The sequence below is a fragment of the Misgurnus anguillicaudatus genome, chromosome 7, assembly GCF_027580225.2.
Source record: "Misgurnus anguillicaudatus chromosome 7, ASM2758022v2, whole genome shotgun sequence".
Lineage (NCBI taxonomy): Eukaryota > Metazoa > Chordata > Actinopteri > Cypriniformes > Cobitidae > Misgurnus > Misgurnus anguillicaudatus.
In genome coordinates this window covers 14,361,192-14,373,857 of record NC_073343.2, presented here as the reverse complement: position 1 = coordinate 14,373,857, position 12,666 = coordinate 14,361,192, and the positions used below count along the sequence as shown (strand labels likewise).

The 12,666-nt window shown below is 38.8% G+C and overlaps 2 protein-coding genes across 2 annotated transcripts; one reads left to right on the top strand and one right to left on the bottom strand.

The window, feature by feature from the left end:
- Window positions 1–3,917: 3,917 nt before the first annotated feature.
- On the top strand, window positions 3,918–9,375 carry LOC129417784 (uncharacterized). The gene is made up of 12 exons (XM_073869450.1): window positions 3,918–4,132; window positions 4,771–4,896; window positions 5,465–5,518; window positions 6,069–6,116; window positions 6,277–6,402; window positions 6,511–6,681; window positions 6,758–6,966; window positions 7,744–7,813; window positions 7,900–8,114; window positions 8,562–8,830; window positions 8,904–9,058; window positions 9,137–9,375. Exons 1-10 carry the CDS (start codon window positions 3,947–3,949, stop codon window positions 8,719–8,721), a joined length of 1,365 nt encoding a protein of 454 aa, XP_073725551.1. The 5' UTR covers window positions 3,918–3,946; the 3' UTR covers window positions 8,722–8,830; window positions 8,904–9,058; window positions 9,137–9,375.
- Window positions 9,376–10,306: 931 nt separating this feature from the next.
- LOC129417981 (uncharacterized) lies at window positions 10,307–12,166 on the bottom strand. Its single transcript, XM_055172889.2, has 2 exons — window positions 11,852–12,166; window positions 10,307–11,602 (listed from the first exon to the last, which is right to left on the bottom strand). The coding sequence occupies exons 1-2, from the start codon at window positions 12,106–12,108 to the stop codon at window positions 10,816–10,818; spliced, it is 1,044 nt and encodes a 347-aa protein (XP_055028864.2). The 5' UTR covers window positions 12,109–12,166; the 3' UTR covers window positions 10,307–10,815.
- Window positions 12,167–12,666: the final 500 nt, after the last annotated feature.

Sequence of the window (12,666 nt, the reverse complement as noted above, 5' to 3'; positions counted from 1 at the left end):
GCAATCATATGGCCGGTGAGGAGGAAGGGAGGTGGCCCAGGCTTTACTAAACACCTGAGCGATATCCGCATACTCCGCCGGGACCCCGGTCAAATCGACTGCCGGAACCTGAGGAAGAGAAAGAACAGAACCAGAAACAGCAGAACCAAGACATGACACATGACAAGACTGAGACCAAGACAAGATAATACTATGTTGCCAATCAACGTGAGGATTGTGTTGCGCTAACCATCCATGCCCTAAAATAATAGGAGATAGAGATGCATGAAGGATATGCAACACAATCTCCTCACGATGATTACCAGACACAGAGAGACTCACAGGAGAAGTGCGGTGTGTAATCCGCGCCATCTGCTGCCCCTTAAGGGACCAGACATCCAAAGGGGATTGGAGAGGGACAACCGGGACACCCCAGGCGTGAACCAGCGCTTCATCAATGAAGTTGCCCTCCGCGCCAGAGTCGAGAAGGGCAGTGGATGGATAGTCCCGCCCAGCGAAGGACAACATAACGGGGAGTTGGGTACTGGAAACTGGGGAGAGTTTTGAAGAGGTGGCGCCCACCAGGACTCCCGTATTCACTGATGGGCGGCGGCTTTTAACGGGCAAGTCTTGGCGAAATGTCCGGGCTTTCCACAATAGAGACAGAGGGCATTCTGTAACCGCCTCTCTCTCTCTCTCTGTGATAGGCGCATGCGCCCCAGTTGCATGGGTTCCGACTCGACTGAGGGTGACACAGGGGCCGAGGAAGAAATGGAGGTCTCATCCACAAACACACGCTGATGCAGAGAACGGCGCTGACTGCGAAGCATCCTCCGAGCTTCGATCCGAAGAGCAAGATCAATGATGGCATCCAGAGTGGGGGGAAGATCGTGAACAGCGATTTCATCCTGAAGCCCGTCTGTCAACCCCTCGACAAACTGCGCTCGAAGAGCCGCTTCGTTCCAGTGGCAGGCAGCCGCTAAGGTCTTGAACTCGATGGCGTACTCGGTGACAGAGTGTTTTCCTTGAACCAAATGTGCCAACCGAGCCGCAGCGGCGTCCCTGCGAACGGAGCGATCAAAAAGTTTCTACATCTCCTCGCGAAATTCATCAAAGGATCGGCAGCAAGGATCACCGGCATCCCACACAGCTGTAGCCCATTCACGAGCCTTGCCAGTCAGCAGGGTAATAACATATGCAACCCGGGTGCGCTCAGAAGCATAACGACGTGGCTGGAGGGCAAAGACCAAGGAACATTGTGACAAAAACGCTCGACAGGAGGCAGGATCGCCAGCGTATGATGGTGGGGCTGAGGCATGAGGCTCCGTCACATGCTGCTGACTAGTTTGCGAGGTGTTCTGCCGCACTTGATCAAGACGAGAGGAAAGGTCGGACATGCGTGTGGATAAATCCTCGACCTCCTGTGACGTGGTGGTGAGACGGGCCGAGTGTTGGCCTAACCATGAGCCCTGCTGGGCAAGCGCCGACCGGAGAGCATCAACCTCCGCGGGATCCATCCTGGCAAGTTCGTCCTGTTACGAACGACACAACTCAAGAATCCCAATGTAGAGGGTTTTTAATGAGACACAGAATCAGTGGGTATGTATAATAAAAAACACTCAATGTCTTCATGTAATGTATGTGTGTGTGTGTGTGTGTATGTAACGGCAAAAACTCTAAGTGGGAAACACAGCAGGACATCCACTTTCAGAAAACACTAGATGTAATCTTCGCAGGGCACAGGGAGAGATCCTGGCGGGACAATGAGAGAGAGAGGCGGTCAGATGCTTCAGCAGAGTCTGTGCTGGACAGCGCACTGTAGCAGTCCGAGAAACGCGCAGAATTACGCGCCCGAGAGCGCACTGCGGCTGGACAGCGCAAGATGTAAACCAGCGCTCGGAGATTCCACAGACAGTACACAGAGTGATGACGGTGACACACCAATCGGGAGAGGCTGACGGCAGGACGGGGAAATCTGAAGAGGCAAAGGCAGCAGAGAGCTCGGTGAATAATCCAATAAACGAGAATTGACACTAGACACAACAAGACTAGAACTAGACAAGCTAGCGGGCAGGTACATACAAAGACGAACTTGCAAAGAGCAAAGGAAACGAGGGGAATTTAAATCAAACCGGATTGGACAATAATAAGAATCAGGTGCGGGACGCAGGTGAGAGAAGTCAGAGGTAATGAGATCACCAGGTGGAAGACGCGCACGTGTGGAGCTGTCAAAACAAAAACACAACACATAGTGAAACAAAGACAAAGCAGCCAATAAGACCGAAATCATAACACCTGTATTGTCTATATGTAATGTACAGGACTTTCTCTATGTCTATTTATTTTGCAGGACTAATTGCAAAGGTTTAAATGTGATTTTAAGAAAAATGTAAGGCAAAAATAAAATGCAGTAGCAAATTATTTTAATACAACGTGTAAGAGTTTGCAATATCAAGAAATCATCTTAATTCTAAAAAAATCTAATCTTTCACAATGTTTCTAGGTTTATCTGTACATAGAGTAACATTTTTATTAATGTACTTGTGTTTGTGTAATTATTGTTTAATGCATTTAAACAATAAAAATAGAATCACAAGTTGAGTAGAACAACAATAAAAAAATAATAAAAGTAATCAGGATCATTGGATTGAACATTGCAGTTTGTGTTTTATGTGTCACATTAAAACTCTTAATGTGAGTAAACGTACATGGTGGGAACAGATTTTTTATCATTATTGTCCCTTTTACTTCAATTTACAAACATATTTCATGACTTGTAATTTCATGTTCAGTCTGTGTGGGAATAGACTGGACTGTGTAGTTTAGAATCATGCCACTAGGTGTAGCTACATTCAAATTACAGGTACTGTACGTGCATTTATAAATCTTAAGGTATCATCACCATTAAAAGCGACATCGGTGGGCCATAATGACCCTGAGGACTCGACTGGAAGCATTAAATACAAGATTCAATGCATTAATACAAAATCGCCTTAGACGTGATGACCTAGAAGAGGATAACACAATATCACATGGGAACACCATTGAGAGGTTTGTTGTCCATGCCTGTTAATGAAATTTGTATTTCGCGCCAAATCTGAACAACTTCGTCTAAGTTGAATTGGTAAGCTAAATTAAAACTTGGGTTTCAATATGTAGATTAGTGATAACATTTATTCCACAGAACTTGCAGAAGTGGATTACCATATGTATTTAAGACATTAAATACCTAAGTTATGGGGTGGTTTCCTGAACAGAATTTACCCTAGTCCCAGAATTAAATGCATGTTTGAGCTGCCTTCATTTAAAAACACATTGCACTTACATATCTTAACATAAATCAGGGTCATTGTTTTGTCTTAAGATGCACACCGGTACTACTTAAATGTCCTTTTATAACTAAGGCCTAGTCCTGGATTAATCTAAATCCCCTCCCTGCTGGAAAAACCAGCATACCAGCAAGACCAGCATATGTTGTGGTGCTGGTATGCTGGTGATGAATGAGAATTATGCTGGTCTATGCTGTTTTTTTCAGTGGGGCTGGGAAACTGGGAAAGTAAATAATTAATGTCAATAGAAAAGATAAATGGGAATGCTGAGAATAAAATCATTAACTCGTTGGATTTTAAACATACACTTTACTGTATAACATTCTTTTTATTTCCTAAGTTTTGTTTATAAAGCAACTGTCTGTCTGTGTGGACTGCTTTATTAAAGACTGAGAATGTTCCAAAGCAACATCCCCAGCAATGCCTCGGCTACAACCAGGCGACAAGCTGCGAGACAGAGCATCATTAGGCTTTCTTTTCTTGAAAACAGTAGTGAGGCGCATCTAATGACAGCACGCCGTAAGTGTTTATGCAGTGTCTATGTAGGTCTTGGGAAATGTGTAAGTTGTGATATTTGTGACAGATGAGTCTTTTTGTTAACAGGTACACCAGTTAAAAAAATTATTGTGCCCCTTTCTATGAATGAGAGAGCATTTCTTCAGAAAATTAGAGAAACTTTTCCAATAATGGGAGAGGGGGGAATTGAAATGTGCAGAGTTGACAGAAGGCGAAGGATCCTTCCAGTTCCGCTGAGCTCTGTTTGCCCTGCATCCATAAAAGCATGCCCAGAGTTTGGCAGGTCGGCAATATATGTACGTCTTAAGGTAAGGAGAGTAAACGATTAAGCTACTGTATAGGTGTAATGGCAACCCTACTTGAAAAAACCAGCATACCAGCAAGACCAGCATATGTTGTGTTTTGGTGCTGGTTTGCTAGTGAACACAAGCTAAACCAGCACCAGCTAAACCAGCATCAAACCAGCTAAACCAGCACCAAACCAGCACTAGCACCAGCATCCTATGCTGGTCATACCAGCAAGACCAGCATATGTTGTGGTTTGGTGCTGGTATGCTGATGACCACCAGCTAAACCAGCATGCGCCAGCATAATTCCCATGCTGGTTTGATGCTGGTTTTTTCAGCAGAGAAATGACGGTCCTGGAGATCTGTAATCCTGGACAGTTTAACTCCAACCATGATTAAACCTCACCTGCTTTCTAGTGAACCTTTAGACCTTGATTAGCCTGTTCAGGTGTGTTTGATCAGAGCTGGAACTAAACTTTGCAGGACTGCAGCTCTCCAGGACTGACGTTTGCAACTGCTGGCAAAGTCCAAACATGGCAAGTACTCATTTTTCAGTTTTGAGCTTTGCTTATATTTTAGATTTTGCTTATCCATCATTGACTTTCTTTGTAACGATCAATTAAAATGTTAACCAAAAACTGTACTTCCTTTTTTGACAGGACACATCCAGATTGACTGGTGTACAACATGACAACAGTAATCCTGGTGTACAACATGACAACAGTAATCCTGGTGTACAACATGACAACAGTAATCCTGGTGTACAACATGACAACAGTAATGAGGTAAACTGTAAGAACTGTGTTAGAGTAAATTTGCTGCATGTCATAATCCTTAGATATACCGAATAAATTACTACAATATTTCCACTAGTACCTCTGACAAACCTACTTACAGTTTTTAAGACAGTTGGATGTAAAATATAACATTCACTAATAAAATTAGGAGTAGCACAGTGGCTCAGTGGGAAAAAAGGTCCTTTGTTTGAGCCCACAGTTAGTCAGGAGATCTTGGAGTTTTAATGAACCCCGTGTGTCTATGTGGGTTTACCCCCAGGTACTTCCACAGCCCAAGACATGCTGGTTTGTTTAATTGGAGATATCAAATTGTCCTTCCTCATATTGGGTGTAGATTAACTGTTTCTTGCTATATGAATATAGCCATACATTCTTTAATGAAATTAAGTAATTATAAATAATTACTAAATTACTAATTAAGTAATTATAAGTAAATAGCAAAATATATAAACTTGAAAAGGCTGTGTAATGATTTAGTATTTTATTCTTGATAGAATTCCCAAAATATATAAACTTGAAAAGGCTGTGTAATGATTTAGTATTTTATTCTTGATAGAATTCCCTCAGTGGAACAGCAGAAGTCTTAAGTAATCCAGAAACATGTAATAGGGTAAGTATAATGATTCTCATTATTTATTAAGTCATTCAAAGCAATCTAAATACACATTATATAAGTGACATTTCTTTGATTTAACAAAAATATTTTTAATTTAATTATTTACACAACTTACTTTAGTGTACAGTAAAAGTATTTTTTTTGTATGAATAAGGAGTCACAGTAAATGGTTTAACCCATACAGAGTTCTGATCTCTCATCATCATAGGGTCAGTCTGGGATTACATGATAAAAATAATCAAACTGAGAACCTACATGAAATCTTGAAACAACATAATATGTAATGTGGTAATGTAAGACATTTTGTACAGGACTACAATAGCTGCAGTTTGCTCACATGTTGTTTGTTAATAACAAATGATTGTTAATAATTGTAACTAGGCTTACTTTAAATAATGACACTCCATGGCTTAACTAATTGGCTTGGTTTTGGCATAATGTCAAAAGTTACATTCTCAACAGTTTACTGTACAATTTGTTGCTTAGAGTTTAAACTAAAATTGAATAAGAGATTTAACATGGAATATGTTGATTATGTTTAAAGGAACATCAGCGGCGCCAGATGGAAACCTTGGAACAAAGACGAAGACAGGTATTTATTTACATTTATGCATTTGGCAGACGCTTTTATTCAGAGCGACTTACAGTGCATACAAGCTATACATTTTTATCAGTATTTGTGTTCCCTGTGTTCGAATCCATGACCTTTTACACAACTGTTATGTTATGTTACATTGTTCCTTATTTTAAAGAAAATTGCTGAAAGGAGGATGCATTTAAGTGGTATTACTGAGCCAGAGCAAGGCATTTTACTACAGTTTCAGTACCCTGATGGTTCCAGGAAAACTAGGAGATTTTTGGAGTCTCAACCAGTTCAGGTATTTTATGCTGAATATTTCTTAGTTGACTTTTTCCACCTACACTTTATCTGCAGTACATTCATGATTCAGAGTTGAATTTGCTATTTTTGCATATGTCTTATAAAGGACCTGTTTGCCTTTGCTGGTTCAGACAATATGGCTAGTGAAGTGTTTTCTGTACAACTGGCCTGGTCATCAAATCAGATACTTAGCACTGCTGATGGCAGCCTCTCCAATCATGATATCAGTAGCCCCTCAACCTTGTACGTGCTTTGGATGTCAAGTGTTCAAATAGAGGTAAGTTCATCTCCAAAAACATTTTTTTTCCAAGAAAACAAATGGTCTTACATCTGTAATCTGATTTGCAATTTAGGGATTAACTGCATCCAGTGGTGAATCTTCAGATATCCAGTCAACTGCTGCTCAGAACCTAGCAAACATTCAGGTCCCCACCCAGTCTTCAGTAGAGTGTATTGGCTCCTCTCCCAGTCCACCTCCTGTTCTTCCACTACCAGCTGTCCCTTCTTCTCCCGTTCTTCAACCACAACAGGAAACTAGTTGTTCACCCTCAATACCACTATGGTATGTAGTCTTATCATGGTTGATTTTTATTTCCTTATAGATACCATGGCAGTTTCTCAGTAGAAAGGCTGCAGCCTCCGGAGGTCCCATATGCAGGCTGAATACGTCATCAAGCCTGGTTTAAGTCAACTGAGCATTACATTCACAAGTCATAAGCATATTAAAACAATTTACGATTAACTAAGAATAGTCAACTTTATAATAGTTCATATTCTAAAATAAGACGTATGCAGCCTACAAATGCAACCTCCGGAGAATGCAGCCTTTTGTTTGAGAAACGGCCATAGTTAAAGGAAAACACCACCTTTTTTCAATACTTTACTATGTTCTTACCTCAACTTAGATAAATTAATACATACCTATCTTTTTTCAATGCATCCACTTTTAATCTTTGTACAGCGCCTGGTAAATGTGTTAGGATTTAGCCTAGCCCCATTCATTCCTTAGGATCCAAACAAACATTTTATTTTGTGCCACCATACTTACTGGTTTAACTACTCATGTAACAGTCTTTAAATAGGGAAAACATGGAAGTGTTTGGTGGGTTCTAAAGTCATCCCTGTTTGGATCCTAAGAAAGGAATATGAAGTGCACGCATTGAGAAAAGATAGGTATGTATTAATTAGGCTAAGTTGAGGTAAAAATATTAATATTCTCACTATAGTAAAATATTGAGAAACTGTGGTGTTTTCCCTTAGGATAAGGTTAGGGTAATCATCATGTGGATTGTTTCAGATTATGCACTCACACTAGTTCTTTAATTTTGTTGCCTTCTAGTGAAGATTCAGAAGATGAGGAGATTGTGGAAATGCTAACCTCACCTGTGCATTCTGACTTCGAAGATATTGTAAGTATGCCAGATCAGTCAAAGGACAAGTCAAAAGTTAATAGTTTTTGCTATTGTTTTAATTTTGCTTTTTTGTAATAAATTAGGATGAAGTTACCACTACAGATATTCTTAGGAAATTTCAGAAAGACAATCTTGATTTGGATGACAGAATGATTGTTGTGGCCAGACGAAGAAAGATTCTGCACAGTGCATGTACTGCATTGAAAAGCAGCTACTTTGCTTGGCACAAATCACCACAAATTGAGTTTGTTGGTGAAAGTGCTGATGATTATGGGGGACCTCGTAGGGAATTTTTCAGGTTAACTCTTCTTTTGTTGCTGTTGCAGTTCAAATTTATACATACATCAAAAATGTAGCATCAAACAGTTTTTGTTTGTTTCTTAAAGTTATAGCAGAATGTTTTGTCTTATAATAGTCTAATACTTAACACATATTATAGGCCTTAATTTTAATGATAATTCAATAATTAATTATTTTTTTGGTTTTGTATTACACTCTTAGAAAGGATGTGTTAATTTTTTACACATCATTGTGCGGTAAGCTTTTAACACATTGTGTGTAATTTTAACACATTTTGTGTTGATTCTGTGTTAAAATATAACACATGTTGTGTTAAAAGTAACACAAAATGTGTAGTTTCAATAATAACACAGAGATGGGTGGATTCTGGGACAACGCAGTTAGTGTGTTGTCCCAGAATCAACACTAATGTGTTGTTTTTAACACATTCGTTCTAAGAGTGTAGGCTTTTAATGCAGGCTGTTCAGTCTTCATTTGGAGTTTTTGAGGGGAAAACAGGCAAGATGTTTTTTTACTTACGATCAATCATCTGTGGAGATGAGAAGATATTACACTGCAGGAAAGCTGATTTCTTGGTCTCTGATGCACGGAGGACCAGGAGTTAAAGCACTGGATACCACATTATTCAAATTAATGTGTGGTCAAAAAGTTACAACAGAGGACTTTGACTGGCATGACCTCCCAGATAGTGAAACTCAAGATAAAGCACGACAGGTACCCATCTTATATAAGTTTAAATAGAAAGCAGTTATGTTTTGTGAGGCTAATGCAATTTCTCTTAATTAAGGTATATCTCTGTCAGACACAAGATGAATTGAATGTAATACAATCCAGCCTTGGCGAATGGATTGCTGACTGTGGTGTTCCTGGAATATACAGTGCAAAACCTAAAGATATGAGACGGATATATGGGCAGGTGATAAAACACTACATGTATCTCAGGTATGAAACTCAAAATAATTTTTTAACAATGTTTCAGATTGCCTTTAAAAAAATAATGTTTTTTTTTTCATATTTTAGAACAGCAGACATGATTAATCAGTTTAAGGATGGCATGAACTCTTGTGGCAACTTATGGAAAGTTGTTGAAAGAAACTGGAAGGCTTTCCTTCCAGTGTTTACCAATCAGCAGAAGCCACTCTCCAGAGAGGATTTCAGAGCTCTCTTTACAATATCCTGGAGTGAGGAGGGAAGAAACCTTAAAGATAAAGAGGAAGATACAATCTTCTGCTGGGAGCTATTACTGAATAAAATTCAGGGTAAGCAGACAGGTTTTATCCTAATCATGGAATAATATGCATGTTTGAGCTGCTTTAATTTAAAAACATCTTGCACTGACATTTCTTAACCTATATCAGTGCCATTGTTTTGTCTGAAGATGCACACCGGTAATATTTTTTTTGTAAGGTATGTTTGTAAAAACTACTTAAATGTCCTTATGTAACTAAACCCTGTCCGGGTAATTGCGTCTTAAAATCTACCATGATTATGACACTGTTGAATGCCTGGGACAAGCAGTGATGCAGACAGTAAAATTTCTAGTGCTGTTAACTACATATCTCTAATCTTAAAACTGTTCTTTAATTACTAGCTGCAACAGACTTTTGTAGTTGTTTTTCTCTTACTGGTATCTGGATTAGTCACAGCTTTTTTCCTCATTTTACAGAAAAACAATCAACAATAACCTTTGAGGAGATCTTGACATTTGTTACTGGAACAGACAGTATTCCCCCATTGGGCTTTCAAGGACAACCAACAATTGACTTCTACACACAAGAAAATCGCAGACTTCCATTTGCATCCACATGTGGCATGGTTCTGTTTTTACCTAGAGGCATTCAAGAAGAGGAGGAACTAGCTGACATGCTCAACACAGCACTCAAAGGGTACCTTGGATTTGGAAAAATTTAAATTAACAAATTAGATAAATGCTTCCATTCTAAAATGTTCTAACAGAATATTACAACAGGAGTTAAAGTTGTTTGCAAACTTTGTTAACAAGTTCAAAAATAAGTTCAATGTTGAACATCAGAATGTTTTGAAAATAGCCAATTTAAAGGGTAAGACCCTTCTGATGGACATTAAGTAGAAAGCAAAGCAAAGCACTTTGGACACTAAAAACTGCTGGGCATTAATTATTTCATAACATCTCCATTTTGTTTGGTGAATGTTTTGAAAACCAATAAAAAGTGAATGTAAAAAACAAATCTCTTTATTATTTTCGTTTCAATATTGCACAACCTCAATTTACAAATTTAAGGTAATCATTAACCTCCTAAGATCTGAGCTTTGGTTTGTCTTTATTTCAAATTTTGGGGTAAGGAAGAACCAATAAATAAGAATCAAATGTTTTTCTTTGAACATAAAGCAGTGTAAAATTGTCTAGGTTTGTGTAAAACAGGTTGCAGTTACACAAATTAAGTATTAAGGTGCAAACAACAAAAATGTGATGTCCACATATGTGGACACGCCAGGTCTTAAGAGGTTAAAGTAAAACAAGGTGATCCACTGTCAATAAATGTGCCATGTTTTAATAGTTCTGTTTTGACTTCATTTAAATGGTTTCAATACACATCGTAAATATTTTAATAGATTGTTGTGGAATGTTGAGAACGTCAATGAATATGTAACTATATAAATGAATGAAAAAACAAGTAACTCAAAATAAAAACTCCATTTCCAGTTGAAATGGTAAGAATTTACTCTCCCTGATGGACAATAGTTTCAAGGAAGCTAATGGCTTGCTCCAAAAGATCAGTTCCTAAATCATCACGTCTTCCACCAAGTGGATTGACAAGCTGCACAAGTTGTTCTATTTGTCCTTCTTGAAGGTTGAATTGGTTGGCAAGGATCTGAACAGCTTCTGGCCAGTGGAACACAGTTTGAGGATGTGGGGTTTCAACTTCAGCAACTGGGGGAGCATTCGTATCTGGAGCTGGTTCCTCATCTGCTCCAAAAACTCCACGTATGCCAGTCTGGTTTTGAGTTGGCTGTAACAGACACCCTCGAATAAAGATCTGGTGTGGAGACATGTGTCGTTCAGTCCTCAGCTTGTGGTGGTTCCATTGATTAATGAACAGTTGGAGATCCCTGTTGATTCTAGGTATATATACATAATGTAATGCCCAGAGATGCATTTCATTGTTAGTGTCAATTTTACCCTCACTCTCCAAGAGCGTGAATAAGGAATAATAAGTATTGGTGATGCCCCGCCAAACATCACCCCACAATCTTTCAATCCTTTGATTGTGCGTGCTCCTTCCTCTCAGAGCACTTCCTCTTGTTGAGCCTCGGAACACATTCATAAATAGACAGACTGAATTGTTCTCCCCTCCATTATCACAGCAAACTCTTGAAGGTATTCCATGTTTGCCAATAGCATCCACAAAGCTCTCGAAAACTGTGTTGCTGCGATTGTTGTCTGAAGCCTTTAAGAAAACAAGTCTGCTGTAGCCGTCTATGCCGCCGTGTATTACAATTCGCCACCTTCATAGAGATAAAGATACATGATAGTAATAAAAAGCATATTGTAGCACTGATAAAACTGAATTTTCATCTTTTGGTGAACTACCCCTTAAAATAGGTCGCATCACTGATATTACAATAAAATTATTTAATACAATTCAAAGAGACTAGATAACTTCTTGTAATGAATGATAAAAATGCAAAAATATGTAAAATTCTTTGTAAGTTTTAACAAAGTGACCTAAAAAAACCCGAAAGAATTATGGGTACCTGATTAACTTATGATTGCTATCCAAATGCCATAGTGCGTTTGGCCCGGCAACTTTGTAGACTCTTCTGTGTAGCCTGCGTGTTGTGACTCTCTGAGCTGCTCCCACTGGATTGGTCCTGATCAAACTTTGTCGCACTCTGTGACGCTGCACTATTATCCCTTGACCTGCCAGACGTGCTCTTACTGATTCTGCCCCAAGCTCATCGTTTCCTCCAACTAGTTCTCTGACTTGGTTATCAAGATCAGAATCAGACATATCAGTATATCTGTCTCTCAGTGAAATACTGAATTTCCTGTTTGTATAAAAAAGTAAGAGAGAAAATGAGATTGAATTATACAAAACTATTTTGTGTAGATCTTGTTAAAATCTCAAAGCAGTTATATCAATGCAATAATGTATCAAACTCAGATACAATGCTAACTAGATTATTTTGAAAACTATGATACCCATTACTTATTTTACCCTTTCTACTCACTCACATGTAGTTAAACTCCCTGGACTATTGCATTTTCTGGTTTTAACCTGTGCCTGCTTTTGACTTTGTTATTGCTTCTGCCTATTAAATAACCACACATGGATAATTACAAGCTACCAGTTAAAGAGTTGAAGATACCATTCATTAGGGTAAGACTGGCATATAGTCACTGAAAGTGCCAATTTTAGCAAATTTACTGTGTAACATGGAATTTGTTCCATCTTTTTTATATTATAGGCATATTTGATTTATTATTTTAGTGGTTACAAACATACACATTTGGATACGCACAGACACATCAATGGATGATAGATGAAACATCATGGATATTGCAATGA